This window comes from Bacillus rossius, chromosome 15, assembly GCF_032445375.1.
Source record: "Bacillus rossius redtenbacheri isolate Brsri chromosome 15, Brsri_v3, whole genome shotgun sequence".
In the NCBI taxonomy this organism is placed as follows: domain Eukaryota; kingdom Metazoa; phylum Arthropoda; class Insecta; order Phasmatodea; family Bacillidae; genus Bacillus; species Bacillus rossius.
Genome location: NC_086342.1, coordinates 39,759,016 through 39,776,933, shown reverse-complemented (window position 1 = coordinate 39,776,933; position 17,918 = coordinate 39,759,016). Strand labels below are relative to the sequence as shown.

At 39.1% G+C, this 17,918-nt stretch overlaps 1 protein-coding gene across 2 annotated transcripts in view; it reads left to right on the top strand.

Moving 5' to 3' along the window:
• The window catches only part of LOC134539391 (uncharacterized), a 143,800-nt gene that overhangs the window by 89,417 nt on the left and 36,465 nt on the right, over positions 1-17,918 (top strand). For both annotated transcript variants that reach the window (XM_063381385.1, XM_063381387.1), the window contains exons 11-15: positions 4,316-4,685; positions 6,644-6,808; positions 10,846-10,947; positions 15,344-15,471; positions 16,755-16,952. In XM_063381385.1, the coding sequence (XP_063237455.1) occupies positions 4,316-4,685; positions 6,644-6,808; positions 10,846-10,947; positions 15,344-15,471; positions 16,755-16,952 (963 nt within the window). The remainder of the gene's footprint in view (positions 1-4,315; positions 4,686-6,643; positions 6,809-10,845; positions 10,948-15,343; positions 15,472-16,754; positions 16,953-17,918) is intronic.

Sequence of the window (17,918 nt, the reverse complement as noted above, 5' to 3'; positions counted from 1 at the left end):
CAAGAAGTGTAATGCCAAATTTAAATAATAATAATAATAATAATAATAATAATAATAATGTGAGCGTGTCTTCAGTACTCGTCAGTGTTGTGTAAACAACTAAAACTTGGAATTGTACAAATTCATGTGTTCTCATGTTGCAAATAAATTTAATTATAATACAAAACTTGGACCAGAAATTTAACCTAGAATTTTTTTAATTAATGCTAAGCGTGGTAAGTATACAAATATATGAAAATTATTTATTTTAGGGAAAAAACTGTAAAAGAATTTTCCCTTTTTAAAACCTGATTTATAATTATGTTTAACAAAATGGTTCTATTTATTTAGCAGTGCTAGCCGAACAATATGAGTACCGAATGTGTCACTTGTAAATGGCACAACGCTGAACCTGTGACATTTCTCCCTAGACCTAAACTATCCTCACCTGTGTTTTTGAGGTTTGTTGAGGGTGAAATTTTAGTATGCACCAGAAATACAATGAAATAGCAATAACCTTGTAAAACACAACGGAAATTGAACAGGTTGAAAGTCCAATGCGCGTGCATGCAGAAACTGCTCTAGCTATGAGCCGAAGTTGTCAAGATGTTGGCCCCACCAATGGAAACATGCACCCGTATATATTAACTTTTGGAGGATGTACTAGTTAGTGTGTTGGTGTGCTGAAGTAAACTTGGTTGTAGTGAAACTATCCTGGAATACATTTTGTAAACTTGAATAGTCATAAGATATAATGCAAATTTAAAATACATTTAATTTATTAACCAGAGTAGTGTACAATAGTATATTCTGGGACAGGCTTCAGGCTGTGGATTTGAATGGGGTCAATGACCACCCGACATTTGAAGTCACGGCGGCCATTTTGGACTCAAAAATAACTCAAAATTCCTTTAAAAAAATTTGGTTTAGAGGCAAAATACCCATTTTGAAGGAAAATTTCCCGTTTTATTCCTCAAAAATTTGAAAAGACTTTTGTATTAAAAAGAACACAAATTCCTAAAAACGGCTTAAATTCGTTAGCGTCAAGCCGCTGTAAGTCGCTGATATCAGGACCTTGACTTTGACCTTCACCATAAAATTCAAATTCTTATATTTTCAACCAAACAATAATTTATTATTGCTTAGTTACTTAATTGAGTTCGGTCTTTGGTTTCATTCCCAGCAAGAGTAAAAATGTAATGAATTAATTATTTAAAAAATTCTTAATAAAAAATAAAAAACTAAAGAAAAAAAATGTTCTTGCATTACACCCGCCATCTTGAATTATGATGTAATTGCTGGAGTTTTTGTTATGGCCACCATCTTGTGAAAATCCATAAATATTATCAAATTTTAATGGGGGAAAATTTTAAATTAAATCAATTAATGAAATTGCAATAATATATTTTTTTAAATGCACTTATGTCCTCAGTTTGAAGCCGGTGAGGGCAATAATAATAAAAATGGCGACAGATCCTTCCTCCACGTAAGCCGCCGGCAGACTGACCTCCCACGATTTTTTGTTCTTCCCCCCCCCCCCCCCCCCCCTAGCCTAACTAAATCTAAGTGTGTGTGGTAGGGATCCGGGTTAGGGAGGGAGACTAAGTGCGTCTCAGACTGAAGCCTATACGCTCTAATCATGCAGGGTGTTAGCCATGGCAGCGATTGGCACCACAACTAACTCCCCTCACTGACTATACTAGACTAAAACAAGATAAGTTGGGCCCATGTAAAACCTGCATAGAGACAGGGACTGACATGCGAGATGCAAAAATGTCATGCATTAATATCAAGATGCTTACAGGAGACAGAAGGATGGTTCTGGAAGAAGAGGTAGACAGAGTAGAAAAGAGTCTACCATGCGGGGGGTTGGGGGCTTGAATAATGCTGTCCGCGTTGATTTGGGTGGTTGACCTCCCACCACTAATGCCAAGGTATATATGTCATCAACTAGTACAATGTCATGTCCGCCATCTTGTTTTTGTCTGTTGGAGGCATCTCTTATTTTCATCTGCTAGAATACAATGCCATTATGTTAGTTTCATTTTTACCCGATAGAGTGCAGTAATAATTTATTATTACTGTGGCGCCCGCCATCTTGACATTTGGGGGCCATCTTGGAAAATCATAGTTATTTAGCTAAAAATTTGTGAAAAATTTCAAAACTCATTAAAAAATCACTCAATAATTTACTGATGGATTCATGTTCGTGTTTCGATCCTTGACCAATGCAAATATTTTAATTTTATGTAAAAAAAAAAAAAAGACTTACTTAATAAATTATTTCAAAATCGTAAAAAAAAAAGTTTAGGTTCCTAGTCTACCAGCCTCCAGTAAGTCATTATGTAAGCCATCTTGAAAGTTCGTAATTATTGACCTAGAAATTTGAGGAAAATTTCAAATTTCATCAAAAAATTCACTTTTTGAAATAATTATTAGCGCAATAGATTTCCGTCCTTTTTTTGATTCTCGCCAGTAATAAGAATAACTGAAGCTTAAAATAAATTTTATATCCTGTTTCTCATTACACACACACAGAACATGCAATGGACATGTAATGCAGACATTGAACATGCAGTAGCATGAACTCAGGCCGATAAATCCTAATTCGAGAAATAATAACATAAATCTTCAATATAATTTATTATTTTTATTTATACAAATGCAGGTAAAACAAGTCATTATAGTATGTAGCCAGTTTCCTCTGTTCTTTGAGTATAAAGGCTACTTTTTTGATGTCGAATATTTTCCTGCACAAAGTGAAGCATGTAGAAGTCTTAACGTGTCAACCAATATGTTAGGATCTCTCCATAATAAGTAATTAATCTCTTTTGCTGCCATCTTCCTTGCATGTTTATTATTAATACTTTTATAATTTTACTCGCGCCGGAAATCGAACCAAGGACCGAACTTGATTAAGTAACTAAACATTTGAAGTAAGCATTTTTTTATATTTTTTGGAATATATAAAAGAAATATTTTGGTCGAAAATTAATGAATTTGAATTTTATGGTCAAGGTCAAGTTCAAGGTCCTGATATCAGCTGCTTATATCAACTTGATGCTAAGTAAATGAAGGCTTTTTTGGAATTTGTGTTCATTCTAAGGCAAAAGTCTATTAAAAGGGTTTTTTGATTTCCAAATTTTTGAGGAATAAAACGGAATACTTCCCCTTGAAATCGGGACATATTTAGGAATTTGGATCAATTTGAGTCATTTTTGAGTCGGTCATTTACCCCATCCACATCCACAGCTGAAACCTGTCCCAGAACATACTATTGTACACTACTAACCAGGAAAATTGTATAAACATGGCATCAAAGATACTTAACATTTTGTTGGTTACAAATATGGTGATATCCTTTAAGTAGTTTTCAAACTAAAAGTTGTAGTCCAATAAATACATTAAAACAAAATTAATCTGAAACATTTAAAACGCATGCATATATGCACGTATATTTGTTTTTGCCTAAACAACATAAATCAGTCTGTAAATACTTCAAACAACCAAACCTTTTTCTTATTGAGCTGATTCAACTATTTAAAATTTGACAGTACATATTTAATCACAAAAATATTTTATTCATTTTGGCATTGAATATATTTAGGCTAACAATTTCTTGTGTCTACAGCAGCAGTTCCCATAAAGCAGGCACAAATATTGTCCAATAACTTTCTCGAAGTAGTTGGAGTTTCGCCAAAAGAAAAGTCTATCATAGGGTTCCCTGGCCGAAAAATATTGGGAACCGCTGCTTCACACCATGACCAATGCTGCGTTATGTCTACATTTCAATGTTAACTAAGGATAGTCAAAATCGTAATGCATTTTTTTTTTAAGTTTTCTTTATTTCTGATGTCTTTAAATTATAACATAAAGTATTAAAGGATAGCTTTACTATTATAAAGTTTAGTTTGGCACACCAATACTCTTATTACTTCACCTGATGGTTGCCAAGATTATCATGTACAGATGAATCACGTGGGTCGCCATCGTTTCATGATTTCTGAGACTTCCACAGATGACAGCTTCATTTATTTTACTTTATTTTACACATTCCAGGAGCCAACAAAGGCAAACACCACCGCGAAGGACAGGACTGTTGGTTGCGACTAGGCGAGACAAACCGCTGTCTCTGCGTCACCTTTGGTGTTTCCTTGCCTCTGTCCAAATAACAAAATCGTAGAGTGTGTGAGGTTGAACGAGTTATGTAGTCCATTCCATGTAACCTGAACACTTTCGAATCCATGCCAAGGCAAGAAGGCAAGCGTCAAAATACTAATGTGCTGTCAGGTGAAGTGTTGAGGCAGGCTGTTACTGACTATCTGTCGGGTTGCAGGGAGAAGATGGAAGCGGCTTGCGAGAGCGTGCGGGCGGAGCTGGCGACGGACCACCAGCGGCAGATGGAGCGGCTGCGCTCCGAGTACGAGCAGCGACTGGGGCAGGAGCGGGCAGCTCTCCAGGAGCAACTAGCGGAGATGGAGCGGGAGCTGGCCAGCAGGCGGGACGCTCTGGACCGCGAGCTGGCGGAGCTGGCGACGGACCACCAGCGGCAGATGGAGCGGCTGCGCTCCGAGTACGAGCAGCGACTGGGGCAGGAGCGGGCAGCTCTCCAGGAGCAACTAGCGGAGATGGAGCGGGAGCTGGCCAGCAGGCGGGACGCTCTGGACCGCGAGCTGGCGGAGCTGGAAGCTGTTAGCGCAGAGCAGGTGAGCAGCCGAGCAGCCTTACAGTCACTGCCTCCACATGCGTGCCAAACATTTCCCGTGAGCAGTAGCGACTTGCGGCAGTGTTGCAGTGGCATTCTGTGGTTCGACACAATGCGATACTTTGAGTGGATTCTGGTCGTATATACCATATTTACTCCAAAAAGGGGAGGGGGCCTATACGCGAATTTGGAGGAAAATATATTTTTCTTATTTTCAGGTATGAAAAACTAACATTTAATAAAAGCAAAATGAAATACCGCCACAACTTATTCAAACACCAATTAAATTTTGATTAAATGAAACAGCTGGCGGAACGACTGGCAAGTCGTGCGTCTTTGTTCTAATGAGGGAGGGTGGGGGTGGCAGCGACGTGGCAGGAGGGAGAGAGAGGCAGCTAGTCCGCAGGGGGGAGAGGCAGCGCTGCAGCAGGGGGGGAGAGGCAGAAGCGTGGGTTAACCTCCCTCCTGCCAGCTAGCCAGCCAACCAGACACCACTTCCCTTCCTCCTTCACTTCCTCTCTTCTTCCCCTCTTCTTCTCCGACAACACTGCACATCAACACAAGCGGGCGAGTCCAGCTTTCTTTATCTTTATGTCGTTTGAGATACGACTAACTGCGTACGTCTGTCACGCCTCACGACAGTCCTACTGAGAGCGGAAAAACTATAATACCAGTCTCTGTATCTCTGCCGCTTACAAAATCACCTCCCGCCGGTCACAATACATGGCTTGCTGTTTGATGCATGCCAAGCTGCCCTGCCTTAAGATAAACCCAGAAAAAACACATTTTAAATTTTTTCTCAAAAATGTTTACGCGAGCAAATACGGTACTTTAGAGTCAACTGTGCGCACAGTCATATACAAAATTAGTACTCTATCAAACGTTTACATAAGTCTGATGCTGTTGGTTGTACTAGTGGGAATATAATTGACATTAGATACTGGAACAGAAATGAACAGATGATTCACATGGAAAAGGTTGCGAATGGTGCAGTGAAAAAAAATCACGGGCTTGACAGGTTTGATGTGAACTAAGCGTTGTTACATGAATAATCACTTTAATTTTTGTAAAATGAAAATTTAATTTTAATTTAACTTAAATATACAATATTTACTGTATATACACAATATTCACTTAGGTTAATTTTAAATTTAATTTTGATACAAACCTTAATTTTTGAAAATTAAAATGTAAATATTGGAACAATATTATCTGTTAATCACTGCCAGTATAGGTAGGATGGTTTGGAAAGTTCGTGGAAAGGTACACGGCGTTAGTTGAAGGTCACGCCCGGGTGGGCAAGTCAGCCAGCCTACTGACAATAAGTACATAACCACTTTTCTTCCATTACACGGTGTCATATTTGTCATACAAGGTATTCAATGGTAGGCTTATAAAGAAAAATGGAGTGACATATTTATTGTTGAGTGTTATTCTACGCATTTATATTATGTAAAGATTATTTCCTTACACATTTTGGAACACATTAAGTCAATCAGCCTTGTTCTTTGGAGATCAGTGATTCAGAATATGCGATTTCAAAAATAACACGAACATTTTTAAGAGCGTATTAATTGTGCTAAGTGAGGGATTGGTGTAATTGTTTTAGTATCGGTACCGACCGATATTCCCAATTATTTTTTATTGTTTGTAATTATGCAAATTAAAAAAATAATTTTAACCATTCAGGGGGCACCCATCTTTTCTAATTTACTGTTTACAGTTCCGGAGGTATCTTTTACACCAATTTTCCTGTAATTGAAGGCTATACTTGAACGTTATGTTGGTTAACAGCCTAAAGCATAATGTGTGTGTTGTGCTCTGCAGAAATTTTTTATGGTGTAAAATACTTTTTTGACATTTTGCAAAAAAATCTTTTGAATGAAATATTTAGCCGAGGTGCTGACTTGTTACCTGCGGACTGTTGGCGGAGCAGAGCGTGTGTCTGGATGCCCACAGCTGCGGGCGGCCTCGAGGCGGCTGGAGGAGGAGAGCGCGCGGAGACTGGCTGAGGCGAGGGGGGAGCTGGAGGCCGCGCGCCAGGCACGGCTCCAGGAGCTGAGCGCGGCGCTGGCCGCCGACCTGGAAGCCAAGAGGGCAGAGCTCGCCGCGGCGCACCAGCAGGCGAGTCCCGCTGACGTAGACACTCCCACCGCTTGTGGCTGATCTGGGTTGCACCTCACCAGGGAATCTGACCCAGATTGCCTTGATGGGAGGCGAGTGGTACTATCACTCGACTCCTTTTGAAGTTATTCTTTTATAGGCGTGTTATAAAAGAAATAAGATAAAATTGAATTTTTACAATGTCCAAGCACCACGAAACGAAATTTCCACAGGAAGATGGCGGACCCACGTGTATGAACATAAACTCATGTACAGTCACTTTCATAAAAAATTAGGGTACATACCAAATGTATTGGTGTGCCAAATGAATCTTTTCGGTAGTGAAACTTCCCTGGAATATAATTGGTAAACTAAAAGCAAAGTGTAATTTCAAGTTTTAAAGTACCTAAGGATACTGGCATTACATTAATTATAATACTTAATATATTCATAACTTCTATTAGTGGTTATAGTGCAAGCTAAAGGACTGTGTTTAAAACTCCACAGTGGAAAATTTTTTTTACTTTTTGTTAAATTGCAGATGACCTGATTATACAAATTGTGCTGTAAGCAAATATATGTGAATACATTTTACTTGTTCATGGTGTTGCTAAAATATTATTTTATACACATGTTTATATTAATATTGAAACTGAATACTTATTTAATTAATTTTTTTGTTACAGCTAATTTCATAATAGTTCGGTGTCGTAAATCAAAAAGAAGCATAACTTCTAATGCACGTACATAAGTTTTTGTTTTATAATTGATTTTTACGTGGCTAACTGTTTGGTAGGTATTTTAGACATGTATTCTTGTATGCAGTTAGTTTTCTAATGGATAATGACTTTGCATCTTTGGGGCTGATTTTACGATTTTACCATCCTGTGCCAAATTAAACGTGTCATTATTATCAAATGGCAAACGTTGACAGTCGTGATTGTATCTCAGTGCTGTCTCAAGGCTCAGGGAGTTGGTAGCTCTGATCCAAGGGAAAGCTGTATGGCAACAAACATGGTGGTAAGCTGTTAAGTTCACGATTCATGACTTGTAGTTAAATCCAATTAGAAAAGTTGTCACTCATTTCTTTGGGAAAGAATCAATTATGTCCCTGAGGCCATTCCTGTAGTTTATCACGGGTTTCATGTGTCATCTGATGAGTTAGTGTCAACATACAGGACGCAAACTTTGCTAAGACGCGCATTGTGATGTGCTGTAACACTAATATGACGACAGGCACACGTTATGCTGGACTGATGTGACCCAAACGTAAACAAACACCTCGTTTGTTTACAAACACAGGACTGCATGAATGGCAGATAATATTTGTCAATACATGAGTGCAAAAGGAAATCCTTTGGTTCCTAACATTACTTAGCTCTGTTTGCCATAATTTTAAGGAGACTGACCAGTACAAATAAACAATACATATGTGATTTTCCAAGAAATTTTAATAATATTAAGGAAATGGAGGCAAAACAATAACATAACATTGGAATTACATTTATACTTGACAATGGCTAAAGTTCTCCGAGGCACAATGTGACTAGCAGAAAAAAAAATGTTATTGAAACTGCAGGACGTTACGAAGGGCACCCGGCTCGACAAAAGTCCAATTCACGTTCAGTCTCTATTGTTGGTATCCAACACAACACGTAGATGCCGTCTACACATTAAATAATGGTGGGGGTTACTCCGGGCGAAAACTCTGTCGGTAGGCTATTTCTACCCCCAGGACCTCTGGGGGGACCGCGGACAGTTACTATTAGGAGGCACAGTCTCTGCGATAACGTCTCGTAGCGGGAATCACCGTGTAAGATGAGGGGGGTTTGCAGTCCAACAATGCGCTGGCGCTGACTCAAGGCGACCACGCCTTACCTTGCGAATGCTGCGCTGGCTCTGCAGTCTCCAGTCTGCGTGACGGCTGTCCCAGGGAGTGCGTGGAGATGCACCAGTAGGCACCACACACTTTAGGTCGCGTAGTGGTTTCCTGGACCGCGGACGTGTTGATGAATTCGATAAATACAGTCCCAATTCAGCAGGCAGTATTAATAATACCGACAGTTCAACTTCAGGTCGCGATTCCGCAGCCCGGAATCGCGGGTAGCGAAAACTTCTCACGCGAAGCGACACGAGCTCCGACTCTGCGCAGCGGACCGACTCCCCGAGAAAACGCCGGGCGGCTCTTTTATACCTCCGCCCAGCGTCCCCAGCGGCCTCTCCTATTGGCCCGTTTTTAAGTTCAGACGGTTGCCGATTGCCGCTAATTCTCCTGGCGCCGTCACACTATCACTTCAAAAGTAGGCTCTCAGCACCGTCCGAATATTTACCAACACCGCGGACCATTGTTGACTAGGCCCCCTCAAACACTGTTTATATGGCCTTAAATACGCCCAACTGACCATATATATATGTGTGTGTGTGTGTGTGTGTGTGTGTGGGCCGTGTATCGGTACAGTGAGTTATTTTATTTTCGGCAATTGTGATGTTAGTGCTCAGTTGCATTCCTGCATGACATATGCTTTATTCGCACAAGCACGAAATTATGTACGTTATATGTGCTGATCTGCATGCTGAGGTGGACTAAGATATCAGTACAGACAACGAATCTTGTACATCAGGATAACCACATACATATAAGTCCTTGTACCATGCATCCTCGAGAGAAACCAGTTCACAGGCTTATTTCATTCGTCAGAATTATGTATGATACTATCTTGCTGGCACATAGCATGCCAAACAAGTCTAATTTTGTCTGTGAATTAAACACCAAATCCTGAAGTGCTTACAAGCTCCAGCACAACACAGTGCAATAACTATGTTTACTGTTAGATGCAACCAAGCCAAACTCAAGCCAGAATTACAACAGTATAAAGCTGTTGAGTTTCTTTCTCTATCAGGGCAACAGTTTTGTTTTTTAAACCACTCAGAAGGAATAATCTTAATGTTCCATTGAAACAAATGTACAACATCACAATAGTATTCTTTTGAAATACTGTATTTACTGTCAGAAGAGTTGCTCCTGTGTATGGGTCGCAGCTATTATTTTAGTGATAAAAAACCATTTTTTTGCTCTAAGGGTCACCCAGTAATATGAGTCGCGCCATATATCTTTCTACGGTAGAGTATAAGTGAAGTCTTTGTTCCTTGTCTCAGCTTATTGGTACATAAGAAATATGGCACTAGTGTTAACCCTCAGTCCTCTTTTTGTCTGCTTTCTGGACTGCTTATTACTGAGTAGAAAGGAGGTGAGGCCAGGTCAATTTACTCCGACCCCTCCTAATAACAAAAGACAGCAATGTATCCCTTCCCAGTTGTCTTCCAGAATAGAAAAAAGAAAGGCAGCAAGCTTACCCTTTCTTGTCAGTTTCTTTTATGAAAAGTAGCACATGTTATAGTCGGCGAGAAAATAAATTCCTGTGAGAGCTGAAGAACGCAAAAAGCCATGTTGCATTTAAAAGCTGAGGAATCTCATGCAAGATACAATAATGTAGGGTCACAGTTGCTTCTTAAAAACCTGTCGAAATAGACACGTGAAGATTGTACCAGTTCACGGACATTTACCAGTTTGAGGGAGGGAGGGAGGGGGAACCGTGAACACCGCTACATGGCCTCACGCACTCACACACACTCACTCGTTTATATTTAGGTTTTCAGCGCAGCGAGTATGTCACTGGCACGGCTGCCAGGCAGACAAACACAGCGGCACCTTTCATTGTGCTTTACCCACACTGCTCTGATATATTATACTTTATACCATTTATACCCACTCGTTACATACTTATTAAGTACCAACACAGGAGGAGTTATTTACAAGCATACTCGAGACACACTGCAATTACAATTATTTTTTTAGCCTAAGCTATAAATTTGAATAAGAATCGCAGTACACTTTTTTTAAAATATGCTACCTATAGGGTGGTGAATATGGTAAGGTAACCTGTGTGATCAGGATTGGCCGTAGCCGGAGGGTTTGCATCCTCGGCGACCGCTGGGAAGACGTGCATACGGCAAGCTGCCCGGCAGGTCGTGGAAGGCGGCGGTGTGTGTGTCGGCAGGAGCTGGAGGGCCTGCGGGCGAGCCACGAGGCGGCGGAGCGGGGGCTGCGAGAGGAGCACGTGGTGTCCCTGGAGACCCTGCGCTGCCAGCTGCACCAGGAGGTCAGCCCTCGCCATCTCCCTGCTCCTGATCACACCTCCATTTCTACACTCTCTAAGTGGTTTGACGTGATAACGTCATAAGAAAACATTGATGAAAAATTGCATACTTTTTAATTTTCAAATATTATTTACACTTTTTGCAAAATTTAATTTAAATAATTTGTTTAAATATAATCATGAATAATTAGTTTAAGAAATAAACTGAAATCAAATCAATTTCAATAAATTGTTAATTTGAAATGACGAAATTGGAGAAATAAATCAAATTTTTTAAATTTCTGCTTTTAAAAAGCCCGTCTTAACCTGTTTGATATTATAGAAGATGTTCTCGCACGGTGGTTGGTCGGTTCTTGCACGCTCGGCTCAGGCGGAACGTGACAATGAGTCATGATTTTTTGTGCGTGCAGCCGGCGTTCATCGATTTATAAGACTTTTCACTTCAAAAAAAAACTCATCTCATACTTTTTGCGTAATCATCTGCCAAAGTTACATTTTTAACGTTTTCAGGCTGTACAAACAAGCGGAACCAACTGGAAAACAGGACTAAAACTTTTTAGGTTTAACTTTAATGCTGCTGGCTACATTCAGAAATGGTTAGAATTTCTTTCAGAAAATAATTAAATTTTTACCTGGCATTTCAAACATTCTCCAATTAGTGAGGATTTTGAGAGTCTAAAACATAAAATGAGTTTTTGTGGCAGAAATGCAAACCTTATCATGAAGTAGTCAGCAGCCCTTAAGAGTCCTTGAATTTTGGTTTGTTAAAGTATCGCAGCCTGAACCATATTAAATTTTATGTTTGGCTTTCTAATTTGGCTTAAAATTAGGGTAATGGTTTTTGCTTAAATAATTTTTTTAAAGGGAAGATAGGAATCAAATGATGCCATATTATTCTACAAAATTTATGCTTTTATGATTATTTAGCTTTTATATTGTAAATTTGCCATTGTTAAACTAGAGGTCACACATTGAGTGGTTCTCAGTCTGTAGCATAGTGTCTATTGACAGTATTTTTACAGTTGCTGTCATTCAAATAAATTAATTCAATTATAAACACCAATGACTTCACAGGGGAATCTGTAGCTGCCAGTCACAACTGACTTCCAGGCATTCCATAAATTTACCTGTATACGTGCTTTGCTTTAACAAAGCCTGATTTTGAATACCAAATGACAGAAGATTGTTTTGGCCTTAACACTGTTGAAAACCAAGATGGTTTGTGTCCGTTCCTTTCACTCCTTAAGAGTGCAATCTAGCTACTGAAGAGTTTGTTGCATTTACAAGCATTTCCAGATTATGATCTATGAGTAGGGCCTGGAAAATTTCGGTGTTTTCAGTATGCAAAAAGCGGTACTTTCAAATTAGAAAAGTGGTGGTTTAAAGTCTGTATTTTCGTTATGCAATGGAAATTTTACCGGTATTTTAAATGTTGACTAAATTGTGCAGTTATTGAATTAAATAGTTTACATATTTAATAAACAATCCATGTATACTAGGAATAGACTAATATGCATAATAACAGCCAATTAAATCCAAAACAGTTACACAAAACAGACACGTTGCTATAGATGTTTGCAACCACAAATTTTCTTTTTTTTTCTGCTGCCGATGCCACATGCATAGCCGAATTTAGGTGTTTGTCAATGGAATTTTTTGGGTTAAATGATACTTTAACCTTACGTGAGTATTAGTGATCTGCAAATACGTAGAATCCCGCGAGATTTCGGGCCAAATCCCCCCCCCCCCCCCCCCCCCCCCCAAATATATCCAAATACATAAAAATCGCCTTTGTTCGCATAGATTTCATTATAAAATAGTCTATGGAGTACAAAAACAAATTTTAAAATTCATATTACACCTCGAACTCGCATACCCTGAACAATGGGTTCCGATAAATACTCGCGCTAAGTGAATTCGCGTCACCTGAGTTCGGCTATGCTAGCCGGCTGGTGGTTATTTTCGTTCAAAATGTGGCGAAGGAACTTGTGTGGATCAGGTAGAAAACATTCGGCTATAAACGAAAGATATAAGAACAATGCTATCCTGAAATGCTGTGACATGTTTTTGGAGTAGATAATCACAGCGACCGACCGACAGGGTGCGCTCCCGCCCTGCCGTCAGCGATGTTTATTTTGACAGCTCAAGCAATTATCATTTCCACGTCCCTTCGCAGCGTAAAAAAAAAAAAAAAAAAAAAAAACACGGAATGTCGATGGGAAAGTAACTATGCAGTAAAATAAATATATTTACGGCCCTGCTAAATTTTTCTATTCAATAAAATTTGAGGTATTAGTGATTTTTCAGCAGAAACTGCTGTGTGACTAATAAACAAATTGTTTCATAATAACTTAAACTTATAAAGTATTTATTAACGGCGAAGGACAGTCGTATTATACCATAAAAATATTTATTTTACCGAGAATGGACTATACAACCTGGCTTTTGTCGCACGCGGTGTGGGAGGGGAGGAGGATGCTGACAGTTTCTCATGCAGAAGGTTGAAATAAGGGAGGAAATGTGTTGAAATGTTAGATGGAAAAGGGAGGGGGGGGGGGTGTTTTTACATGGTTTGTGGCTCTGGGAGGGATGAGCCTTGAAGAATTAGCAGGGGATGGGAGAGGTAAGCGTCGCGTCACGTCACGTATGACGTCAAGCCACCGCTACCGCCAGCCTGGCCGGACGAGTTTCTTACGCTCTCGCAGAAGCGACCTCAGCGGCTTTTCGTGCGGGCCGAGCGGGTATAATAACATGACAGCTGAGACGGCTTTTCGTGCGATAGTGGACGCGCCAAGCTCGGCTAGACACTGCCGCGTGGACAGTCTAGAGGGGTGGTTTCTATTTTTAGCCGTCTTTTGTATGCCTGCCTGCTTACAGTACAGCTCTCACCAAGATAAACGTGAACACATAGCGCCCAAAAAAGTGTAACAGACTTGTTTTTCAGCCGATTTTACTAAAATTTTCGTTTTTCTCTGCTCAAATTTTTCACGGTTTCTCAAAAAACGGTCGTATAAACGGAATGGACGCATCAGAGGGGGTCGCATCGACGGGATTCTACTGTAATGGTACTTTTCGGGGATATATTCGCAGTGCAATATATAAATGTTGTGGTTTTCGCGAATGTACTTACTTTTCGCGTTTTCATGCCTGGTGTAAATGATTTTAACTGAAAAAGAGGCACGTAATCTTTTCTTTTATCACCTATCACTGTTATCACTTTATCTGTATTATTAATTTAGTCCTAAAACTTAATTTTACTTTAGAAATCTTGAATAGTCTTTGATAGTTCTTGGTAAGTCAACTAAAATATCTGTGTGAACCCCGAGATCACACGGCCTTTATGGCAGCTGTGATCATTGACACTTCATGATGACATGGCTCAGTTAATTTATGAGCGCTGTTTCTATGCTCAAGTGGTTTGAAAATCAATATAATCTTGGAGGTCTCCTCACCTTAGTTTCTGTGCTGCCATTTTGTAAATGCCTCGGCATTGTCATTTTTTAAATTGGGGATGATCGTTGATAACAAGAAGATTGACAGAATAAAAAGGCAAAATAATACCATAGTTAATATTTCTCCTTGTTGTATTTACACTTTTTGTCTTGATTGTTTTATAGTTTATGTGTGGTTTTTTTTTTTTTTTTTTAACATTTCATTTGAATGAATAGTATTAAAAAAAATATGTTATATTATTTAAATATTGAAAATTTAACAAAATCTAAAATTTAATGTGGTCTGTGAACTAGAAGAATTTAATTTACTACAATATACTCATGCCAGTCCGGGGCCTGTGTATGAGTGGTACTCAAAAACTGGTGATATTTTTAGAGATTAATATTTTTGCATTGCTCTGGAGTGAACTTTGCAATTGCATGTGTTAACATGTACACTGTTTCAAAGTTCATTGTGCCGTGCACCTTAGCTGGATGAGTGATTCGGGGGCCGCCTATCTCAAGGCCGCTCAAGGTTAGGAGGGAACATTGTCGTAGCAGCTGCTTTTTTCGGCCCAAACTTCTCTAGTTGAGTAATCGAAGCTGAAAACCTTAAAACACTTTACAACACAACCTTAAAACATTGCTGATGAAATAAGTTTTAAAAAGTTTCTCCCTAAATATATTAGTTACCTGTAATCAAAATTTCATTATACCTTATACTATGACACTATGTATTGTACTTTATACTCTCTTTGTCTCCCTCCCCCCCTCTCCCCCCCTCCCCCTTCTCACCCTCTCTCCATCTCTCCCTCCCCCTTTCTTTCTCCCTCTCTCTTTGTGTGTGTGTGTGTGGGGGGGGGGGGGTTGTAATTAATTGAATTGTGTCGTGCAGATGGTAGAGAGTTTGAGATGCAGGTAAGAGGACGGTGTCGCAGTGTGCAGATGTGTAGATGATGTGGTTGCAGGAGGAGGGCATGAGGCGGGAGCTGGAGGAGCAGCGGGCGCGGCTGGTGCGGGAGCTGGAGGCGGAGCGGGCGCGGGGCCGCACCACCGAGCTCATAGACAACCAGCCGGACCAGGTCGACAACTGCAGGTAGCCGTCGCCTACCACACGGTCACCTTCCGTCCGGAGGCATACACCGTGTGGAACACTGCTTTCCATCTAGCGACACTACCGTCACTTACTGTTTCAGTGTACTTATTTATGAATGTTTGCAATGTTAGTATCATGTGTGATGTGTTATATTAAACTTGTGAAACTAATCAGATTTGTGTGTAATGATTCTTTATTGTCATTTCCTAGTTAATGAGTATGAAAAATTTGATTTAATTTTACAATATTTCTTAGCAAATGATCTAAGTGATTTATTTGTTCCCTTGTACACCCAATGGTTTTAAGTGTGTTATGGGGCATGGAAATAATACCAATTGCATGAGTCTTTAGTTTTCGTAGTGAGCCCAATCATTAGCTAGAACCAGTTTTTTGGAAACATTTAGTTATTCACATTATTGGTTTTTAGAGTCTTAGTTTTGGTAAAATGTTTTCTGTTATGTATTTTATATTACTTCGTACTTGTCAAGTTGTCGACATGGACCAATATTTATCTGTATCCAATATACTGTTTTATGGTTTTTTTTTAATTTTTCTTAATGCACCAGGTTTGATTAGTTTACTAGAATTGTTTTTAATCCCTAAAAAAATAGTCCCTGCCCTGTAAATCTGTAATTTTTGTAATTGTAATGGGCATGCTTCTCGGTGTACATGGTACTCTTTCATCGTTGTTTAGAGCAGCAAATCTGGGTTCTTATTTCTTGTTATTGTTTTAAGGGTTAGTATTTTACCACTCATTTTTAAATAGTTAAAGCAGTGCTTTAACTGGTTAAAACTGGAAAGTAAGATTTGGAGGAAACTTGGAAAAATTGGAAAAATGTGAAAATAGTGAAATTACGAAAAATGTTAATTTAAAGCCTTAAAATAATTATTTTATGTACTTAGTATGGCTTTTATGTATTTAAAACCTAAATTATTTTATTAAAAATAGATGTTGCTCTACATAACACTAATTTTTATGTATTTTGATGTAGAAGGATGCTATGAATTTGGATTTTAATAAGGACGTGGTTAACTTACAAAAAACCTAGGTTAACTATGGTGGCCATACCAACTTTGCTTGTGAATAACATATAGTTATTAAATTTGTGATTTTGAAATTGGTATCCATGGTGTTGAAGCAAGTTATCTGAAAAGCATAAATAAAGATCACGAAAATGTACGTACTGGGCAAAACTTACAAAGTGCTCAATCATTTTATAGTAGCTTTAGGTACTAATTGTAATTTCGGTGTTATGTTATTTTTGTATGAATGTTTGCCTCAGGATGTTTGAAAAGTTGCGTTGTGAGAAGCGGCTTTTGGAAGACAAGTACCGCTCGCTGAAGGAGAAGTACATAAGACTGAAGACTGACGTGAAGATCTCGATAGAGCGTCGCAAGAAGCGAGACGGGGGGGCCACCACTGGCTCGGAGACGGATCGCTCGACCTCGCACAAGACTGGCAGATCGTCCGAGGCAGAAAGGTTGGTCGGTGCTTAACATTCGCAAGCGCGGTGCACCGCTTTCCCTCCGCTGCTGTGAGCTGTGTAGGCCTGTGTAGGCCTCTGTTGACTAGCTGATGGGCACATTTTAAAACAACAGGATTCTGTACTGCGTGGTTGTGACTTGTTTGCATTTATTTTTTATTAACTGTGTTATTTTGCATCGATGTGTGCCAGGTGTATTTTAGTGTCCTCTGCATTAAGTGGCTGTGTAATGTAACATATGTAAAGATTACTTGCTTAAATCTGATAGCCTTGCACTTTTAATGTAATTAAAAATATGTTAATCTTAAGTGTAAATAATGAAATAAAATATTTTAAAAAATTATCAATATAAATTAAGATGTTAAGAAAAATTATTTACAGTTATGTAGTGAAAATTCATAGCTGAGGTAGGACTGCAGTTTTAAGAGAATATAAAAATATATGGTTCTGTATAATGCTTATAGTGAAAATGAATTTGTAATGTTTCCTTAGAGGCAGGTGTTGGAAAGTTAGTGTAGAATTTTAACTAGAGACAGGAAGAGCATTATAATAAGTGGTATGCTAATCCCACTCACAATAATTATTAATTCTTGGAACTGACAATTTCAAATACAGTGAAACCTCGTTAATATTATCCCGCTTATTACGAATGACTCGTTAATATTACCTATTACTATTTCCCCGTGAAATATGCCCATTAAACACAATGAAGATTTGTTTGGTTAATACGAAATTCTCGTTATTATGTATAGCGAACAATAACAATTCCCGTCCGTATAAACAAACAGTCATGTTTACCGTTTAATACGAACCAAAGATTACCACAAAGATACGGCCCCGCCTGAGTGTCCGAAGTGTGTTTTTAACTCTATGTTTTCAAAATCACTCGTTCGTGTGTTCGATATGTTCAGAAATCACTCGCGTTTGTACAATATTCGATATATCGAACTTCACGTGGGATGG